The 22,195-nt window shown below is 44.9% G+C and overlaps 1 protein-coding gene across 1 annotated transcript; it reads right to left on the bottom strand.

Annotated features, from left to right (window-relative positions):
* Positions 1 to 27: 27 nt before the first annotated feature.
* ptgis (prostaglandin I2 (prostacyclin) synthase) lies at positions 28 to 20,347 on the bottom strand. Its single transcript, XM_020486643.2, has 10 exons — positions 20,126 to 20,347; positions 19,108 to 19,231; positions 16,370 to 16,545; positions 15,951 to 16,097; positions 15,619 to 15,746; positions 14,753 to 14,940; positions 11,988 to 12,153; positions 5,325 to 5,506; positions 1,760 to 1,911; positions 28 to 489 (listed from the first exon to the last, which is right to left on the bottom strand). The coding sequence occupies exons 1-10, from the start codon at positions 20,194 to 20,196 to the stop codon at positions 339 to 341; spliced, it is 1,485 nt and encodes a 494-aa protein (XP_020342232.1). The 5' UTR covers positions 20,197 to 20,347; the 3' UTR covers positions 28 to 338.
* Between the last annotated feature and the right edge of the window lie 1,848 nt (positions 20,348 to 22,195).

Below are 22,195 nucleotides of genomic sequence, written 5' to 3'. Positions count from 1 at the left end.
TCTTGAGAGACAAGCAACACAAGCAAATAATTCAGATACATTATTTATTATTCAGAGATATACAGTACAAGTGATATGGTTTGAATGTAAAAACAACATTGAAAAAAAACTATAAATAAAAACATGAAACTGATTTGTATTGAGTGCAGTCAGTATCAGGAGGATGTAGGAGAAAGTCATGTCCTAGCCTGGTCCCATATTTGGTTGGGCTGTCTTGCCAACTCCTAATGTCATTGTCATGCCAAACATGGCTATACAGCACAAACAGATCTGGGACCAGGCTAATCATGTCCTAGTTCTAGTGCAGGATGCAGGAGTCAGAGGTTAGGGGTCGTGTCCTACTGCAGAGTCTTGAGTCTGTAGCGGACCTCCAGGTCTCCGTCGGGCTGGAGCATCCCGAAACCATAGCGACCGGGATTGACCGGAGGGACGATGGCGGTTGGGTCACACAGCTCCAGGTCCAGCCGGGAGAGGACCATGAACACAAACCTGAGAATCACATAGAAGGAGAGTAAGGTTAGTTAAGTCAACCCTCTTGGCCCCCATTGGGAGTATAGGACGTCTAGCATGGCTCTGGAGGACACTAGCTAGCAGAAGAATAATGACAGGCGACCTCATGTTATATAACTGTCTGTAACAATATCAATCACCCAGCATGCATTGAAAGGGTTAAAGAACAATGTATACAATGCCTGCAGAAATACATCTGGATGTAGTTGGACATGTAATACACTATTTGCATATCACACATATGGTAAAGCCTAGAGGTTGCGAGCACATACTGTATGTGCACAGCTGTTCTACCGTCTTCCCATATGACCATCTGGCCTCTTACTCTCACTGTGGATAATTAGGACTTTACCTTTGAACTACTGATATCTGGCACAGAAAGACTCTGACATCAGCACTTTGTGATTTTCTTCAAGGAGCCTCTACCCCTCTCCAACTGTACATACAGTATATACCAGATGAGGCTAGTGTTAACCTAGTCAAGGGCTTTATGATCAGTTGACGACTGGAATCGAGTGTGCTAGCTCTAGAACAGTTCAAATACTTGGAATGGCTGGGCACCCCCGAGGCAAGGTTTGAAAACCACTGCCTTAGGCTATGTTTGTAGCGTGTAGTATATCACATGAAACAACTAAGAAAATCCACTTCTCAGATCAGCCCTTTATCTATATCGATCGTTCTGTCTGCTTAGCTGTTCTGATGTATAGTATCTCTATTGAGTTAAAATGTTGGCTTGAATTATTGAAATGGCCGTTAACGACTGTGTGTGTGTGTGTGTGTGTGTGCTACAGTAATGGTATTGTGTCTCAGAGGACAGGCTCATTGTAATGGCGGGAATGGAATCAATGGAACGGAGTCCAACAGGGGTTTCCATGTGTTTGATGTGTTTGGTACCATTCCATTGATTGCATTCCAGCCACGGCAATAAGCCCATCCTCCTATAGCTCCTCCCACCCGGAGATGTTTGAAAGCAACTGGCCTTAGGCAGCGATCTTCAGGTGATTGTAAATGTCTCATGAATCATTAATACCTTGCTAATGAACTGATTCATTGGGGGAAACGATGTATGAACAATGTGGGGTGGTTTAGATGTACTTAGGTGAGAGGTAGCCTAATTGTACTGTCTTGCCAACTCCTATGGTCATTGTCACGTGACAATAACAACAGAAGTTGGCAAGACAACACAAACAGAAGTGGGACCAGGCTATGTGTGAGGGAGACCAGGTGGAGAAAGTCATATCACACTCACTGTTTGATGCCACTGACTGCAAAGTGTCTCCCTACACACATGTTGTTGCCTGCACCCCATGGCATGGTGTAATACTTTAGTCTCTCCCCGCCCTTATAGAACTTCTTCTTTTCTGTCCCGTCTGCATTCAGGAAGCGGTCATATTGAAATGTCTGTAAAGCAGAGAAGAAGAAAAGTTATTGTGATAGATGGATGCCACAGTACATTAAGTAGCTCCAGTGATGCTGCATGCAAACACACACACACACACACACACACACACACACACACACACACACACACACACACACACACACACACACGCACAAATTACAGCATTTAACCAGCTAATCCCCATCGGATCTCCTTTCTTAGCCCTTTAACCTTTCCACCATGTAATCCTTGCGCCATTTAAACACTGCGTAGTACAACACTGTGTATGAGACACGCACTCACACCAGATGAGGCTGGTGGAAGGAGCTATAGAAGGACGGGCTCTTTGTAATGGCTGGAATGGATTAAATGGAATGGTAACAAACACATACGGAAACCAAATTTGACTCTGTTCTGTCGATTCCATTCCAGCCATTACATTACAATGAGCCCTCCTATAGCGTCATTCTATTCAAATCATTCTATTAGAGTCGTTCTATTAGAGTCGTTCTATTAGAGTCGTTCTATTAGAGTCGTTCTATTAGAGTCATTGTATTAGAGTCATTGTATTAGAGTCATTGTTTTAGAGTCATTGTATTAGAGTCATTCTATTAGAGTCATTGTATTAGCTCAGCAGACAAAGCCTGATTCAGTAGTACTATACTCAGTACTCAGTACTATACTCCGAAACACTTTCCCCCTCACCATGTTTGTGTATTTTTTATTAATATTTTTTTTATTTAACAAGGCAAGTCAGTTAAGAGAAACATATTAATTTCCAATGACATTATTGACTTTTAGTAAATCAACAGATTGCTGTAATGTATTGTATTGAGAGGTTGTTTCAAGTTTTAATGTCACATGCACAGGTACAATGAAATGCCTGTCTTGCAAGCTCCAAACTCAACATTGCAGTAATCAATATCAATAGCTAGTTTCCGTCCACTTGTCGACAGATTTTAATGCCAAGGATCATTTAGCTATTTGATAAGGAATTTGGAAAGATAAAAAAATATATAAAACAACTGTCCCATACAAACACATTGAATAACAGATTCATCACATGGAACAATAGATAGTCCCCAAAAAACGATCTAAAGGAAGTTTGTTCTGAAGTGTCTGTCCTATACAGTGCATTCAGAAAGTATTCAAACCCCTTGACTTTTTCCACATTTTGTTACATTACAGCCTTATTGTAAAATTGATTAAATTAAATGTTTTCCACATCAATCGACACAGAATACCCCATAATGACAAAGCGAAAACAGCTTAAAAAAAAAAAAATGTTTGCAAATGTATTAAAGATATAAAAAACCCAGAAATACCTTGTTTCCATCAGTATTCAGACCCTTTGCTTTGAGACTCGAAATTGAGCTCAGTTACATCCTGTTTCCATGGATCATCCTTGAGATGTTTCTACAACCTGATTGGAGTCCACCTGTGGTAAATTCAATTGATTGGACATGATTTGGAAAGGCACACACTTGTCTATATAAGGTCGCACAGTTGACAGTGCATGTCAGTGCAAAAACCAAGTCATGAGGTCGAATGAATTGTCCGTAGGCTCCGAGACAGGATTGTGTCTAGGCACAGATCTATGGAAGGGTACCAAACCATCTGCAGCATTGAAAGTCCCTAGGAACACAGTGACCTCCATCATTCTTACATGGAAGAAGTTTGGAACCACCAAGACTATTCCTAGAGCTAGGGAAGGGCCTTGGTCAGGGAGGTGACCAAGAACCCGATGGTCACTCTGACATAGCTCCAGAGTTCCTCTGTGGAGATGGAAGAACCTTCCAGAAGGACAACCATCCCTGCAGTACTCCACCAATCAGGCCTTTATTGTAGAGTGGCCAGACGGAAGCCACTCCTCAGTAAAAGGCATATGACAACCCCCTTGGAGTTTGCCAAAAGGCACCTAGAGGACAAGATTCTCTGGTCAGATGAAACCAAGATTGAACTCTTTGGCCTGAATCCCCAGCGTCACGTCTGGAGGAAACCTGGCACCATCCCTACGGTGAAGCATGGTGGTGACAGCATCATGCTGTGGGGATGTTTTTCAGTGGCAGAGACTGGGAGACTAGTCAGGATAGACGGAAAGATGAACAGAGCAAAGTACAGAGAGATCCTTGAGGATCTCAGACTGGGGTGAAGGTTCACCTTCCAACAGGACAATGACCCTAAGTACACAGCCAAGACAACACAGGAGTGGCTTTGGGACAAGTCTCTAAATGTCTTTGAATGGCCCAGCCAGAGCCCGGAAATGAACATCTCTGGAGAGGCCTGAAAATAGCTGTGCAGCGACGCTCCCCCTCCAACCTGACAGAACTTGAGAGGATCTGCAGAGAAGAATGGGAGAAACTTCCCAAATACAGGTGTGCCAAGCTTGTAGCATCATACACAAGAAGACTCAAGGCTATAATCGCTGCCAAAGGTGTTTCAACAAAGTACTGAGTAAACTGTCGGAATACTTATGTAAATGTAATATTCCTGTTTTTTTTTGTTGCAAAAATTGTTTTTCCTTTGTCATTATGGGGTATTTTGTGTAGATTGATGAGGGAAAAACTATTGAATCCATTTCTGAATAAGGCTGTAACATAACAAATGGCTTCCTGCCATCCAGTACCTCTATACCTGTTGGCCTTTATAAAATTGTACCGTAACTTCCTGTTTCCATTACAGCCGTCTTGATTTTTTTAAATGCGTTTGCTCGCATGAAAACTTTGGATGGAAACGTGGTTAGTGTAGTACTAAAAATAGCAAGGTAGAACAAAATCACACAAAAAAATAAAAATAAGAAATAAGAATAACAGGAGAAAGTAAGTAAGCTATAAACAGGGTCAGTTACAGCATCAGTTCCAGTACCATATTGACAATGTGCAGGGATACTGGAGTGATAAGAGGTAGAAAGGTATAGGGGTAAGGTGACTCGGCAACAGGATATATAATAAACAGAGCAGCAGCATCCTAAATGATGAATGTATGTGAGTGTGTGCGTGCGTGTGTGTGTAGAGTCAGTTTAAATGTGTGTGCATGTTATGTTTGTGTTGGAGTGTCAGTGTGCGTGAGTGTGTATATTCCTGAGAATGTGCATAGAGACAAAAATAAAATTACAACGGTCAATTCAGATAGTCTGTGTATCCATTTTGTTAGCTAATTATCAGTCTTATGGCTCGGGATAGAAGCTGTTCAGGAGCCTGTTGTTGTCAGACTTCCTGCAAGAGAGAACAGTCTATGGCTTGTAGGCACACATTCGTAAAAGCCTTCGTCCCAGGTGCTGGATTAGACTGAACAGTAATCTAAAACTAAAAGAAATCTGTACACTGGCATGCTGTACACTGGCATGCTGTACACTGGCAGGTGTTCCATTTATTCAGACAATATTTCAACACCAACTGGGTCTTTGTCAGGTAACAGTATTGTGTTGTATTACCTGTGGATCGTGGTGTATCTGGGGGTCCATCTGAGGGCTGAGAAAGGGGAACATACACACCCTGTCCCCCTGTCTGAGGTGGTATGCCTGTCCACTGGCCAGACAAAGGGTCTTGTCCTGGACCACCTCTCTGGTGATGAGGGCAGCAGCGGTCAGACGCAGGGTCTCACTCAGAACACTGTCTGTGATTGGAGGGAGGGACAATAAGTATGATGTCAGAGGGGTGGCTGCCGGGTGCATGTGAATAATCCTGTGAATAATCATTCACCTTCAATAATCATAATCACTACCCTTGTCCCAGATCTGTTTGTGTTGTAAAGCCAACTCCAACGGTTGACAGCTGGTCAACATTCACAAGGTCGTAGGTTCAGACGGATTACCGGGACATGTACTCTGAGCATACGCTGACCAACTGGCAATTGTCTTCACTGACATTTTCAACCTGTCCCTGTCTGAGTCTGTAATACCAACATGTTTCAAGCAGACCACCATAGTCCCTGTGCCCAAGAACGCTAAGGTAACCTGCCTAAACAACTACCGACCCATAGCACTCACATCTGTAGCCATGAAGTGCTTTGAAAGGATGATCAATGCTGAGATCAACACCATTATCCTAGACCCACTCAAATGTGCATACCGCCCCAACAGATCCACAGATGACACAATCTCTATTGCACTCCACACTGCCCTTTCACACCTGGACAAAAGTAAAACCTATGTGAGAATGCTATTCGTTGCACAGCGTTCAACACCATACTGCCTTCAAAGCTCATCACTAAGCTAAGGACCCTTGGACTAAACACCTCCCTCTGCAACTGGATCCTGGACTTGCTGACGGGCCGCCCCCAGGTGGTGAGGGTAGGTAACAACACATCCGCCATGCTGATCCTCAACACGGGGTTCCCTCAGGGTTCCTGCTCAGTCCTGTAATCCCTGTTCACTCATGACTGCACGGCCAGGCACGACTCCAACACCATCATTAAGTTTGCCGATGACACAACAGAGGTAGGCCTGATCACCGTCAACGACGAGAAAGCCTATAGGGAGGAGATTAGAGACCTGGCTGGGTGGTGCAAGGGCAACAACCTCTCCCTCAACATGATCAAGACAAAGAAGATTATTGTGGACTACAGGAAAAGGAGGGCTGAGCATGCCCCCATTCGAATCGACAGGGCTGTAGTGGAGCAGATTGAGAGCTTCAAGTTCCTTGGCGTCCACATCACCAACAAACTAAAATGGTCCAAGCACACCTAAACAGTCGTAAAAAGGGCATGACAAAACCTATTCCCACTCAGGAGACTGAAAAGATTTGGCATGGGTCCTCAGATCCTCAAAAGGTTCTTCAGCTACACCATCGAGAGCATCCTGACGGGTTGCATCACTGCCTAGTATGGCAACTGCTTCCTGCCATCCAGGACCTCTATACCAGGTGGTGTCAGAGCAAAGCCCTAAGATTTGTCAAAGACTCCAGCCACCCTAGTCATAGACTGTTCTCTCTGCTACAGCACGGCAAGTTGTACCGGAGCGCCAAGTCTAGGTCCATGAGGCTTCTAAACAGCTTCTAACCCCAAGCCATAAGACTCCTGAACATCTAGTCAAATGGCTACCCAGACTATTTTCAGTACCCCCCCTCTTTTACGCTGCAGCTACTCTCTGTTATATCCTTCCTGTTTGGCCCTGTCCGGGGGTGTCCTCGGATGGGGCCACAGTGTCTCCTGACCCCTCCTGTCTCAGCCTCCAGTATTTATGCTGCAGTAGTTTATGTGTCGGGGGGCTGGGGTCAGTTTGTTATATCTGGAGTACTTCTCCTGTCCTATTCGGTGTCCTGTGTGAATCTAAGTGTGCGTTCTCTAATTCCCTCCTTCTCTCTTTCTTTCTCTCTCTCGGAGGACCTGAGCCCTAGGACCATGCCCCAGGACTACCTGACATGATGACTCCTTGCTGTCCCCAGTCCACCTGGCCATGCTGCTGTTCCAGTTTCAACTGACCTGAGCTCTAGGACCATGCCCCAGGACTACCTGACATGATGACTCCTTGCTGTCCCCAGTCCACCTGGCCATGCTGCTGCTCCAGTTTCAACTTCCACCTGACTGTGCTGCTGCTCCAGTTTCAACTGTTCTGCCTTATTATTATTCGACCATGCTGGTCATTTATGAACATTTGAACATCTTGGCCATGTTCTGTTATAATCTCCACCCGGCACAGCCAGAAGAGGACTGGCCACCCCACATAGCCTGGTTCCTCTCTAGGTTTCTTCCTAGGTATTGGCCTTTCTAGGGAGTTTTTCCTAGCCACCGTGCTTCTACACCTGCATTGCTTGCTGTTTGGGGTTTTAGGCTGGGTTTCTGTACAGCACTTTGAGATATCAGCTGATGTACGAAGGGCTATATAAATACATTTGATTTGATTTGATTTGATTTGTTATTATCTATGCATAGTCACCTTAATAATTCTACCTACATGTACATATTACCTCAATTACCTTGACTAACCGGTGCCCCTGCACATTGACTCTGTACCGGTACCCCCTGTATATAGCCTCCACATTGACTCTGTACCAGTACCCCCTGTATATAGCCTCCACATTGACACTGTACTGGTACCCCCTGTATATAGCCTCCACATTGACTCTGTACCGGTACCCCCTGTATATAGCCTCCACATTGACTCTGTACCGGTACCCCCTGTATATAGCCTCCACATTGACTCTGTACCGGTACCCCCTGTATATGGCCTCCACATTGACTGTGTACCGGTACCCCCTGTATATAGCCTCCACATTGACACTGTATCGGTACCCCCTGTATATAGCCTCCACATTGACTCTGTAGCGTTACCCCCTGTATATAGACTCCACATTGACTCTGCACCGGTACCCCCTGTATATAGCCTCCACATTGACTCTGTACCGGTACCCCTTGTATATAGCCTCCACATTGACTCTGTACCGGTACCCCCTGTATATAACCTCCACATTGACTCTGTACCGGTACCCCCTGTATATAGCCTCCACATTGACTCTGTACCGGTACCCCCTGTATATAACCTCCACATTGACTCTGTACCGGTACCCCCTGTATATAACCTCCACATTGACTCTGTACCGGTACCCCCTGTATATAGCCTCCACATTGACTCTGTACCAGTACCCCCTGTATATAGCCTCCACATTGACTCTGTACCGGTACCCCCTGTATATAGCCTCCACATTGACTCTGTACCAGTACCCCCTGTATATAGCCTCCACATTGACACTGTACTGGTACCCCCTGTATATAGCCTCCACATTGACTCTGTACCGGTACCCCCTGTATATAGCCTCCACATTGACTCTGTACCGGTACCCCCTGTATATAGCCTCCACATTGACTCTGTACCGGTACCCCCTGTATATGGCCTCCACATTGACTGTGTACCGGTACCCCCTGTATATAGCCTCCACATTGACACTGTATCGGTACCCCCTGTATATAGCCTCCACATTGACTCTGCACCGGTACCCCCTGTATATAGCCTCCACATTGACTCTGTACCGGTACCCCTTGTATATAGCCTCCACATTGACTCTGTACCGGTACCCCCTGTATATAACCTCCACATTGACTCTGTACCGGTACCCCCTGTATATAGCCTCCACATTGACTCTGTACCGGTACCCCCTGTATATAACCTCCACATTGACTCTGTACCGGTACCCCCTGTATATACCCTCCACATTGACTCTGTACCGGTACCCCCTGTATATAGCCTCCACATTGACTCTGTACCAGTACCCCCTGTATATAGCCTCCACATTGACACTGTACCGGTACCCCCTGTATATAACCTCCACATTGACTCTGTACCAGTACCCCCTGTATATAGCCTCCACATTGACTCTGTACCAGTACCCCCTGTATATAGCCTCCACATTGACACTGTATCGGTACCCCCTGTATATAGCCTCCACATTGACTCTGTAGCGGTACCCCCTGTATATAGACTCCACATTGACTCTGCACCGGTACCCCCTGTATATAGCCTCCACATTGACTCTGTACCGGTACCCCCTGTATATAGCCTCCACATTGACTCTGTACCGGTACCCCCTGTATATAACCTCCACATTGACTCTGTACCGGTACCCCCTGTATATAACCTCCACATTGACTCTGTACCGGTACCCCCTGTATATAGCCTCAACATTGACTCTGTACCGGTACCCCCTGTATATAGCCTCCACATTGACTCTGTACCGGTACCCCCTGTATATAGCCTCCACATTGACTCTGTACCGGTACCCCCTGTATATAGCCTCCACATTGACTCTGTACCGGTACCCCCTGTATATAGCCTCCACATTGACTCTGTACCGGTACCCCCTGTATATAGCCTCCACATTGACTCTGTACCGGTACCCCCTGTATATAGCCTCCACATTGACTCTGTACCGGTACCCCCTGTATATAGCCTCCACATTGACTCTGTACCAGTACCCCCTGTATATACAGTGCCTTGCGAAAGTATTCGGCCCCCTTGAACTTTGCGACCTTTTGCCACATTTCAGGCTTCAAACATAAAGATATAAAACTGTATTTTTTTGTGAAGAATCAACAACAAGTGGGACACAATCATGAAGTGGAACGACATTTATTGGATATTTCAAACTTTTTTAACAAATCAAAAACTGAAAAATTGGGCGTGCAAAATTATTCAGCCCCCTTAAGTTAATACTTTGTAGCGCCACCTTTTGCTGCGATTACAGCTGTAAGTCGCTTGGGGTATGTCTCTATCAGTTTTGCACATCGAGAGACTGACATTTTTTCCCATTCCTCCTTGCAAAACAGCTCGAGCTCAGTGAGGTTGGATGGAGAGCATTTGTGAACAGCAGTTTTCAGTTCTTTCCACAGATTCTCGATTGGATTCAGGTCTGGACTTTGACTTGGCCATTCTAACACCTGGATATGTTTATTTTTGAACCATTCCATTGTAGATTTTGCTTTATGTTTTGGATCATTGTCTTGTTGGAAGACAACTCTCCATCCCAGTCTCAGGTCTTTTGCAGACTCCATCAGGTTTTCTTCCAGAATGGTCCTGTATTTGTCTCCATCCATCTTCCCATCAATTTTAACCATCTTCCCTGTCCCTGCTGAAGAAAAGCAGGCCCAAACCATGATGCTGCCACCACCATGTTTGACAGTGGGGATGGTGTGGTCAGGGTGATGAGCTGTGTTGCTTTTATGCCAAACATAACGTTTTGCATTGTTGCCAAAAAGTTCAATTTTGGTTTCATCTGACCAGAGCACCTTCTTCCAAATGTTTGGTGTGTCTCCCAGGTGGCTTGTGGCAAACTTTAAACTACACTTTTTATGGATATCTTTAAGAAATGGCTTTCTTCTTGCCACTCTTCCATAAAGGCCAGATTTGTGCAATATACGACTGATTGTTGTCCTATGGACAGAGTCTCCCACCTCAGCTGTAGATCTCTGCAGTTCATCCAGAGTGATCATGGGCCTCTTGGCTGCATCTCTGATCAGTCTTCTCCTTGTATGAGCTGAAAGTTTAGAGGGACGGCCAGGTCTTGGTAGATTTGCAGTGGTCTGACACTCCTTCCATTTCAATATTATCGCTTGCACAGTGCTCCTTGGGATGTTTAAAGCTTGGGAAATCTTTTTGTATCCAAATTCGGCTTTAAACTTCTTCACAACAGTATCTCGGACCTGCCTGGTGTGTTCCTTGTTCTTCATGATGCTCTCTGCGCTTTTAACGGACCTCTGAGACTATCACAGTGCAGGTGCATTTATACGGAGACTTGATTACACACAGGTGGATTGTATTTATCATCATTAGTCATTTAGGTCAACATTGGATCATTCAGAGATCCTCACTGAACTTCTGGAGAGAGTTTGCTGCACTGAAAGTAAAGGGGCTGAATAATCTTGCACGCCCAATTTTTCAGTTTTTGATTTGTTAAAAAAGTTTGAAATATCCAATAAATGTCGTTCCACTTCATGACTGTGTCCCACTTGTTGTTGATTCTTCACAAAAAAATACAGTTTTATATCTTTATGTTTGAAGCCTGAAATGTGGCAAAAGGTTGCAAAGTTCAAGGGGGCCGAATACTTTCGCAAGGCACTGTAGCTCCGCTATTGTTATTTTACTGCTGCTCTATAATTATTTGATATTATGATTTAAAAAAAAAATTTTTTTTGTTAAAACTGCATTGTTGGTTAAGGGCTTGTAAGTAAGCATTTCACTGTCAAGTCTACACCTGTATTCGGTGCATGTGCCAAATAACATTTGATTTGATTTGAACAACCGTAGGCGTTATACAGCGTTATACAGCGTTATACAGCACAAACTGATCTGCCACCAGACTACACAATCATAAAACTATAGGTATGTCCTTCTGGAATGCTATGGATCACAAGAATATGTTTTAATATCACCCTGTGGCAAGCAAACGTTAACCTTAATCAACCACAGCTAAAAAACAACAACAATATTTATCAATCTTTACTCATTGAATCTCTCTGAATCTTTCATTTTTTTCACTCGGCTGTTCCACACAGTTCAGACGAGCTTCAGTTCAATATTTCACTGCATGTCTTTGGCTGGACAGGCAGAGCCCCGAGGTGGAAGAGAGTGTGAGTGAATAATACAGGAGGTTGCTTGAGCTCTTACCGAACACAGGTGTGCTGTGGTGCTCCAGTGTGTCCAGAGGGTGTCGCTGTAGAGAGCCGTCCTCCTGTAGACGCAGGCCTCTGATCTCCTTCCTCACAGCTCTCATGGCCTCGGGGTGCGTGAGCAGGAAACTCAGAAGCCAGAAAGCAGCAGGCCCAGCGTTACCCTGGAATGGAGCAACACAACATCGACACACAGTCCGTTCAGAAACTGTTTGGCAGTTACAGAGTACACAAGGCTCACTCTCAGTCCGTCAAAGACAGTGAACGCATTACCGAGCATGATGAGGTAGATACCTTGCAGTTATAGACAAATCCACAACAGGTACTGTACAGTGTGAACACGCTGCAAGAAGCCCCCAGGGGAAAATGGAAGTGGGTTTAGACACATCTAAATCTCTCTTTCTTTCAGTCTCACTTTACTTTTATTTTCTCTCTCTCTCTTTTTTGTATCCCACCCTGCATCGTGATACTGCTGTACTGTACTGTAGTGATCTGAGGAGCAGTGAGGAGCCATCAGAGCTGTCAGGGCTGTGTAGACAGGGCTGAGAGACGTCTGTCTGAACCTGTCATCCAGTAATTGCTGTGGGCTCAGGGAGCTTCTCCCCTCACTCCCTTGCAGGCCAGGTCTTCACCGATCGACTGACAACCAGCGCTAATGCAAGATGAAGACCAGGTCCAATGGATCTCTGGTTGACTCCCTGGCCTGTCCCGTCACAGATCCGTTACGACAGACACTAGGCTACACAAACTGTGTGAGGCTTCATCTCTTGTGGTCCCAGTGTTGCAGTAGAATTCGCCATTTCAAATGCTGCACGTTCTTACCGACACTGTATAGTGTTTTAAAAAAAATCTGATTGAGACACTTTGAATTGCCATTGAATTCACTATTAGACGTGTACACGGTAAGGAACTTGACCTCCTCCTCCACTCCTCTGAGTGTGTACACTGTGTACTGGTGTAGTTGTGTTGAAAGCAGAGCCGCAGTCAGGTGTGTGATGGGCTGAATGTGACACAGGCTCCCTGGGGTCCATCATAGGCATATTGACATTGGACTGGAGCCTCACTGACAGGCTGTTTCAGAGATTCACTGGACTGTGGAACTGCCTCCACTCCAATCCCCAACAACAACACACACAGAGCCAGAAACATAAAGCTCTCATAACTTTCTTGCAATATCTAGCAATTGTGTCTGTTGTATGCAGACAACATGGAACTAAACATCTGCGATGGAAAAACTGCATTTGGCATGTTTGACTTCAGTGACATCTCTGATTCACTCAGTATTGTGTTGTTACTGAGGAAGCCCACAGTACCTCTGTACGACTGGTGATGACAGAGACAACAACCAGAAGATATTCTCCGTGACTCTTCCTTATACTCAGCCTCAGTTCTAATATGTTTCAGTGGTGATTGGCTCTGTCTGATTGTCTGTGACTGGAACAGTGAGTCTCTGTTCCAGAAAATACATTAATACGCAGGGAACAGTGATACTAAGGGACTAGCTGCACTCTCCTATCCTAGCCTGGCAGATGAGCCAAGGTCCCCAGAGGGAGAGGCTCCATCTTGGCGAAGGACTCTCTCCCTGCTCCCCTGGTCTGAGTGGGCCGACTAGGCCTCCAATGCTCCAGGCTGAAAGTAGCAGCCAAAGTCCCAGGGGGAGCAGAGAAGGCCTGGTACAGATGACACCTGTGGCTCTATTATTTTCTGAGGCTGGTGGTGAAGGCAAGTACCAGACAGACAGACATTACACTAGCTCCCCCATCTGGCCACACAGTGCAACAGCAGCTCATTCATAACAATTTGTTGGGATTGGTTTGAGACAGGAAGCCACAAAGAGCCTGCTATTAAACTGCCTCTGGAGCTCATAAATATAGAGTTAGATAATGCTTCATTGCTGTGATCTATATTGGATTTTGACATCAATATTCATTGATGTTTATTACAGATGATACATCTTAATCAGTGGAGGCTGCTTAGGGGAGGACGCCTCATAATAATGGCCAGACTGGAGAAATGGAATGGCATCAAACACATGGAAACCATGTGTTTCATGTATTTGATAGCATACCACTTCCTTCTAAATCGTCCTACAATTTGTGTACTGTAGGCCTAACGTTTGATCTAATTCTGAAATTAGACAGGTTGGTTTGGGCGACCTGCCAACTCTTCTTTTTTCAATAATGTTCTGGAATGTGTGGACCCATTGTCCCAGATCAGTTTACACAGAACTCCAAACAAGCCCAGGTGCCATGAAAACACATTCATAGAAACTGATGTCACATTCCTAACAATCATTACTTCTCACATAATGACATAACGAGTCAACTGTGCCAACAAGGAAGTCATGAGTCACTGGGAGAGAAGAATCCTGTGAACTTATTCACGCCAGGGCCACAGGTCTCAAAGAGGACACAGGAAGAGAAGGTATGAGAGTGACATCCAGGTGTGGCAGAACACTGTGAAAGCATTGGTCTTGGTTCTCTGTAATTTTGTGTGTGTGTGTGTGTGTGTGTGTGTGTGTGTGTGTGTGTGTGTGTGTGTGTGTGTGTGTGTGTGTGTGTGTGTGTGTGTGTGTGTGTGTGTGTGTGTGTGTGTGTGTGTGTGTGCGCGCATGTGCGTGCATGTGTGCGTGCTTGTATGGCTGTGCTTGCATGTGTTTTTTGTGTGTGAATTTGTATGCGTGTGTGTGTGTGTGTGTGTGCATGCTCTTACATGCTCTTGCATCTGTGCGTGTGAGTGTGTGTTCTTGACTTTCCCACTTACCTGGGTGGCCCAGAGCTGAAGCAGCATGGCTCGTCTCTGCATCTCCGTTTCCACTCCCTCCGTCTGTAGATGGTGGAGGTAACTCTGCTGCCAGGAGCTGCTCTCTGACCCCTTTCCTCTGCTCAGCCACGCTGGGGACAGCAGCTCCCACAGTCTCTCCTGGGACAGGCTTGCTGTCCTCTTCTCCTCTAGCAACATAGAGAGAGAGACAGGTTAGAGAGGAAAGATCACCCAGAGAGAGACAGGTTAGAGAGGAAAGATCACCTAGAGAGAGACAGGTTAGAGAGGAAAGATCACCCAGAGAGAGACAGGTTAGAGAGGAAAGATTACCCAGAGAGAGACAGGTTAGAGAGGAAAGATCACCCAGAGAGAGACAGGTTAGAGAGGAAAGATCACCCAGAGAGAGACAGGTTAGAGAGGAAAGATCACCCAGAGAGAGACAGGTACACTCTTAGAAAAAAGGGTTCAAAAGGGTTCTTCGGCTGCCCCCGTAGGAGAACCCTTTTTGATTCCAGTTAGAACCCTTTTTGGTTCCGGGTAGAACTCTTTAGGGTTCCATGTAGAACCCTCTGTGGAAAGGGTTTTTACATGGAACCCAAAAAGCTTCTACCTGGAACTAAACAAGTTCTACCTGGAACCATAAAGGTTATTCAAAGGGTTATCCTATGGGGACAGCCGAAGAATCCTTATAGGTTCTAGATAGCACCAGAGTGACAGGTACACCGAGATACAGGCACACACAGAGACACGCACATGAACACAGAGAAACAGGTACAGAGAGACAGAAACATATTGTATGAATAGATCCATTCTGTATTGATATAAGTGACATACGACCGCGTGCATTAGATGAGACTTAGATGTACCTTGCTTGAGGGTTGAACGTGCCAGTTTTGCGAGGAGACCATCAAACGTGCGGAACTCTTTGTAGACAGTAGCGAGTGCGGTGACATCGTTGCTGTTCTCTGCACCGAACAGTGTGAGATACCCAGCCCTACGAGGACAGAAATAAGCATTAACTCTAGAGTATGAGTACATCTTCCCTCTTGTGTAAGTGTGTCATAGTGTCATTTGAGCCTAAATCAACCCCCGGGCCAGAGAAATGTCTGATGTAACCTGAAGAGCAGGATGACTGTTAAACACACGAACCGTAGCTGGCCAGTCCAGACAGAATTTGTTTCTGGGTTCTGGCTCTTACCCGAAGAGCAAGCTGTAACAGAGGCTGAAGAGGCCATCCTGCCTCCAGTCTGCTGGGCTACAGCTCCTCTCCTCATCCCGTAGCAGTGTCTGGAGGTGGAGGTGCATGGTGCTGCTTAATCTGGCCAGGCTAGGGCCCTGGAAGTGCCTGGACAGGGATTTTATGGAGAGGTTGAATTATTGCTACAACATGTTACCTCAGGGAATTAAATGAATTTGCAAGTAATCTATTCTGGTGGAAAATGATGTCTCATCGTAATACCATTTACAGTAATAGAAAAAAATAGAATAGAAACGGTATGGTCCTTGACAAGGACAGGTAGATGCAGCGGAATTGGATTAAGATGGTGTGTGTGTACAGGTGTGGATGTGTGTGAGGTCAGGCATGAGGTCATGTGGATACAGGTCTAGAACACCTACTGTTCCATCCAGGCCCTCTCTGTGTCTGGGTTGTGATTGGGTAGTCTCAGGCTGAAGATCCTTTGCATCAGGACCTGGGCGTAGCGACTGAAGTCCAGAGAGACTTTGTCATCGAGGATCGCGTCATAGGAGTTAGGATCCAGCAGCACAGTGATGTAACGACCACAAACACGCACCTGGGAGACATGATTTGAACCGGTAAAGCCACGGCCATGTCTGTACACGTCTGTCGTAGTCACATTACACATTACAAGTGTTTGGGATTGTTTGAGAAAGCTAAATGAGTAGTGAGTAGGAGATGCACATAGCACCACTCTACAAAGACGAAATAAACTTTTGAAAAATAACCTATCCAGGTTCACAGCAACCCTTAATATCTCAGTCACAAAGACATAAAGAATGTGTTGAAGATTGATGAGGTACTCAGGTATAGATACAGTATAGTATCGGCTGCTAGAATCTTGACTTAGAACCAAAGAAATTGATCATATTACTCCAGTGCTAGCCTCTCTATACTAGCTTCCTGTTAAGGCAGGGGCTGATTTCAAGGTTTTACTGCTAACCTACAAAGCATTACATGGGCTTGCTCCTACCTATCTTTCCGATTTGGTCCTGCCATACATACCTACACGTACACTACAGTCACAAGACGCAGGCCTCCTTACTGTCCCTAGAATATCTAAGCAAACTGCTGGAGGCAGGGATTTCTCCTATAGAGCTCAATTTTTCTGGAATGGTCTGCCTATCCATGTGAGAGACGCAGACTCGGTCTCAACCTTTAAATCTTTATTGAAGACTCATCTCTTCAGTAGGTCCTATGACTGAGTTTAGTCTGGCCCAGGAGTGTGAAGGTGACGGAAAAGCACTGGAGCAACGGACCGCCCTTGCTGCCTCTGCCTGGCCGGTTCCCCTCTCTCCACTGGGATTCTCTGCCTCTAACCCTATTACAGGGTCTGAGTCACTGGCTTACTGGTGCTCTTCCATGCCGTCCCTAGGAGGGGTGCGTCACTTGAGTGGGTTGAGTCACTAACGTGATCTTCCTGTCCGGGTTGGCGCCCCCCCTTGGGTTGTGCCGTGGCGGAGATCTTTGTGGGCTATACTCGGCCTTGTCTCAGGATGGTAAGTTGGTGGTTGAAGATATCCCTCTAGTGGTGTGGGGGCTGTGCTTTGGTAAAGTGGGTGGGGTTATATCCTGCCTGTTTGGCCCTGTCCGGGGGTATCGTCGGACGGGGCCACAGTGTCTCCCGACCCCTCCTGTCTCAGCCTCCAGTATTTATGCTGCAGTAGTTTATGTGTCGGGGGGCTAGGGTCAGTCTGTTATATCTGGAGTATTTCTCCTGTCTTATCCAGTGTCCTGTGTGAATTTAAGTATGCTCTCTCTAATTCTCTCTTTCTCTTTTTCTCGATTTCTTTCTTTCTCTCTCTCTCTCTATCGGAGGACCTGAGCCCTAGGACCATGCCTCAGGACTACCTGGCCTGATGACTCCTTGCTGTCCCCAGTCCACCTGGGGACACCTGCTGCTCCATTTTCAACTGTTCTGCCTGTAGCTATGGAACCCTGACCTTTTCACCAGACGTGCTACCTGTCCCAGACCTGCTGTTAACTCTCTAGAGACAGCAGGAGCGGTAGAGATACTCTGAATGATTGGCTATGAAAAGCCAACTGACATTTACTCCTGAGGTGCTCAGACGTTGCACTACATGGGCTTGCTCCTACCTATCTTTCCGATTTGGTCCTGCCATACATACCTACACGTACACTACAGTCACAAGACACAGGCCTCCTTACTGTCCCTAGAATATCTAAGCAAACTGCTGGAGGCAGGGCTTTCCCCTATAGAGCTCCATTTTTCTGGAATGGTCTGCCTATCCATGTGAGAGACGCAGACTCGGTCTCAACCTTCAGTAGGTCCTATGACTGAGTTTAGTCTGGCCCAGGAGTGTGAAGGTGACGGAAAAGCACTGGAGCAACGGACCGCCCTTGCTGTCTCTGCCTGGCCGGTTCCCCTCTCTCCACTGGGATTCTCTGCCTCTAACCCTATTACATAGGCTGAGTCACTGGCTTACTGGTGCTCTTCCATGCCGTCCCTAGGAGGGGTGCGTCACTTGAGTGGGTTGAGTCACTAACGTGATCTTCCTGTCCGGGTTGGCGTTGCACCCTCGACAACCACTGTCATTATTATTATTTGACCCTGCTGGCCATCTATGAACGTTTGAACATCTTGGCCTGTTATAATCTGTTATAACAGGCCAATCTGTTATAATCTCCACCCTGCACAGCCAGAAGAGGACTGGCCACCCCTCATAGCCTGGTTCCTCCATAGGTTTCTTCCTAGGTTCTGGCCTTTCTAGGGAGTTTTTCTATGCTTCTACACCTGCATTGCTTGCTGTTTGGGGTTTTAGGCTGGGTACAGCGCTTTGAGACATCAGCTGATGTAAGAAGGGCTTTATAAATACATTTGATTGATTGATCTTAATTTGATCAACCTGTTGCAGACAAACTTTCCTGCGATGCAGAATTGTTTTAACTTGTAGTGTATTTGAGGTTTAAAACGGCTCGTAATTTCCACTTTGAAAATTTGGACTTGTGTTTGTTTCCCTTTGGAAAAATCTATCAACCCCGACAGAAATGTCCATGAATTATAATTCCACATAATTTACATTCCCTGTTGCTGCAGGGATATTTTTCTGCTTTAGCGAACTGGCTTGTAACAAAAAAACGCATAGAGAACTCCTACCGTAAAAATGTCACCATGTTTTTGTTTCATCCGTGTTAGAAACTTTGCAGCATCTTTTCCAAACTCCAGGGCATGACCCAGCCACGGAATGAAGCCTTTGTCTAATGGTGGTTCATTCTTTTGTCTGGTAGAAACAGACAGACAGCCAGACAGCCAGCCAGACAGCCAGCCAGCCAGACAGACAGACAGACAGCCAGCCAGCCAGACAGACAGCCAGACAGACAGACAGACAGACAGACAGACAGACAGACAGACAGACAGACAGACAGACAGACAGACAGACAGACAGACAGACAGACAGACAGACAGACAGACAGACAGACAGACAGACAGACAGACAGACAGACAGACAGACAGACAGACAGACAGACAGACAGACAGACAGACAGACAGACAGACAGACAGACAGACAGACAGACAGACAGACAAACAGTTGTCAACCAAGATTAACACGGTTCAATAAAAGGAGTTAAATCACTTCATCTCCCAAACTAAACCAACTGGTTGTAGCTCTACAGTTGGCATAAGGACATGCCCTAAAGCAGTCAACTGTGTGAGCTGATGTGTACAGACATAAAGTAGGCTAGTAATACACTGTGGAAATAGGAAGTAGGGCATAATCAATGTGTATAAGAAATGGTCTGCGTTTGAATGGTTTGAATGGTCTAAGGAAAGGTTACATGAAGAATTGGATAGTCCAGGTTAATGGTCTAGCCTGCACGTTCAGCGATGCTGTATATTCAGTAAGGCATTTTTTACCCTGACATTTTTTTCATGAATTGATTTCTGTATAGAAAGTACATTTCTTTGTAAATGATTAAGTAAACAATATGTGAGACGTTGGTTAATCTTTTCACCAAAATGTTCAATATCAGAGAGAGAAACTAAATTATAGCAAACGACATTGACTTCATCCTTGAAATATTGCAGGCTATCCTTTTTAAACTCAAATAACGTCCTTGATTTACAATGTCTTGTTTAACAATCCAAATCAAACAGAAATATGAAGAACATTTACCTTGAGCGGGAAGAGTAAAGAATGACGAGAGCGAGCAGACCATTGAGCAGTAAAAATATAGTCCATAACATTTTACCCGTTAAAGAGAGAGCTTGACAGTGAAATGAGTTCCTCTGGAGCTGTGGGCTTTATTGTCAAGTTGCTGCCCTACAGTAGATCTGAGGTGTGGGTTGGAGATGGGTGGGGATTGTGACAGGTGTGTGTCATCTTAGATTCTATCTGTCACAGAACAGACACTGGGAGCTCTGCCAACAAGTTTTCTGCATGAAAAGGGAACCCAAAAAGGGAACTGAAATTAAAATCTCACAACGAGTTTGTCAATAATGATTTTTTGGGTATATTTTAATATTTTTTAAGGCGGCGTTGGTCCTTCTCTGCAGTTATTCCTAACAGAAAAGTTCCCTGAATTAAGCATCTCCACACATTAGTGTGTAAACAATGGGAATTCAAAGTTTCTCAATCATTATCTTTATGAAATCCCAGTTAGTCCTATAATTATAGGTCTTTGGTCTTTCTATTGCACTTGTTCCTGATAATGAAACTACCCAATCTGAAGCATCTCTCCTCTGTTGACTTATTCTGTTGAATAGGCTACATATAGTACATAGTATCACTCGGTCACCAGAGTAAGAACATTCCATTAGAATGAGAGAACCTAAGTAAATGGACTCTTCTTACTGTTGTAGAGTTCTTGTAAAGACATGCCTCCCTTTCTACTCGGCTGTTTACCTTTTTTCCCCCCCACCCTCATTTTCAGCAATAAATCTTTGCAGCAAGGATTTCCACTGTCTTGAGAACAGAGTTATTTCCTGTCAGTTATTTCCTGTCTGTTTGACAAATGGATGTTTATTTCGCTCACACCTTGTTGATGATTAAGCTGGCATTGAACACCATACCAACCACAGGCGGTTATTTTTGTCACATGCATGTTGATTAAACTGACATCCCACACAAAAATGGAACAAGCACTGTTAAAATTACAGAAATAATGAATTTCCTCTGAAATTTTTACCACCACAGCTAATCACCATAGAAACGTACCTACAGGTGTAGAATCTTAATTTGAGGCAGTTTGCTACAGCAGAAAAATGATCCTGCAGCAACATGAAATGTGAAATAATTAATGGACATTTTTTTGTAGGAGTTAATACATTTTTCTTAAGGACAAATCAAGCCTGACATTTTAAGGTGTAAATGACAATCGTTAGAAGCCTTTTTAAACCTTCAATACACTATACGTTTGCATTTCCTGCAATGCAGGAACATACCAAGAAACAAAATAGTGACCAAATTAAGATGCTACATCTGTAGTTTCACTTCCCTAATACACTTGCAAGTTTGAAAATTGATATCTGTTTACATATAGGCCTAATCATGCTAACTACTCAGCAGCATAAACATGGACACGTCTTCTCAACTCAAACACACATATAGATGAGTTTGAATATGTGAAAAGCAACATTATTTACATAGAGTGGGAGATATCCTCTTTAGACTCCTTGGCTGAGGTTCTGTTTTCGGTTGAGTGTACTGTGGTGTGTACTGTGGTATGTACTGTGGTATGTTCTGCCACTGGCCTGTGTGCTGTGTGCATTTGTCATGCAGAAGTTTCCACATAAAGAATATTCTGTGAGTGTATTCTCCCCTCAGCAGAGGGCTGACTGATAATGGCTGGCTATGTAAGCACGTACAGCACTGACATACAGTAGGGCACTGGGAAATGTCTTGCTTTTTATCCACATCAATAATTTCCCCAAATCAATATCAGGAAATCAATTACATACGCTGATGAAAAACATGTGTATGATAAAGACTACTGTATGTAGAGGGAAGTAAGGGATTCATAGATAGCCTAAACCTATAGCAAGGCAGGGACTTAGACATGTGATAATACGGTGATATAATAGAGTCTACTATTCCCACAAGACAACACCCCATTCCTTTGTTCTTTGGAGCAATCACAGCAAACGCTGACATTGCAAAAAGTAAACTGGGATTATAAAATGTTATATTTTTAGAACTTATTTTTGGAACATCTTCAAACAGTCGAGTCAATGAAGCACTAATACA

Source organism: Oncorhynchus kisutch, linkage group LG1 (assembly GCF_002021735.2).
Source record: "Oncorhynchus kisutch isolate 150728-3 linkage group LG1, Okis_V2, whole genome shotgun sequence".
NCBI lineage: Eukaryota > Metazoa > Chordata > Actinopteri > Salmoniformes > Salmonidae > Oncorhynchus > Oncorhynchus kisutch.
The sequence above is the reverse complement of the archived record's forward strand: the minus strand, read 5'-3'. Positions and strand labels throughout refer to the sequence as shown.

Bases quoted from the DNA above. Each gene is read 5' to 3' on its own strand.
- ptgis (XM_020486643.2), bottom strand. From the start codon at position 20,196: ATGTTATGGACTATATTTTTACTGCTCAATGGTCTGCTCGCTCTCGTC. The intron at 15,747-15,950 runs GTAAGAGCCAGA...CTGTCCTCGTAG, and splicing joins TGTTACAGCTTGCTCTTCGG to GGCTGGGTATCTCACACTGT. The intron at 12,154-14,752 runs GTAAGTGGGAAA...GCTCCATTCCAG, and splicing joins TTCAGCTCTGGGCCACCCAG to GGTAACGCTGGGCCTGCTGC.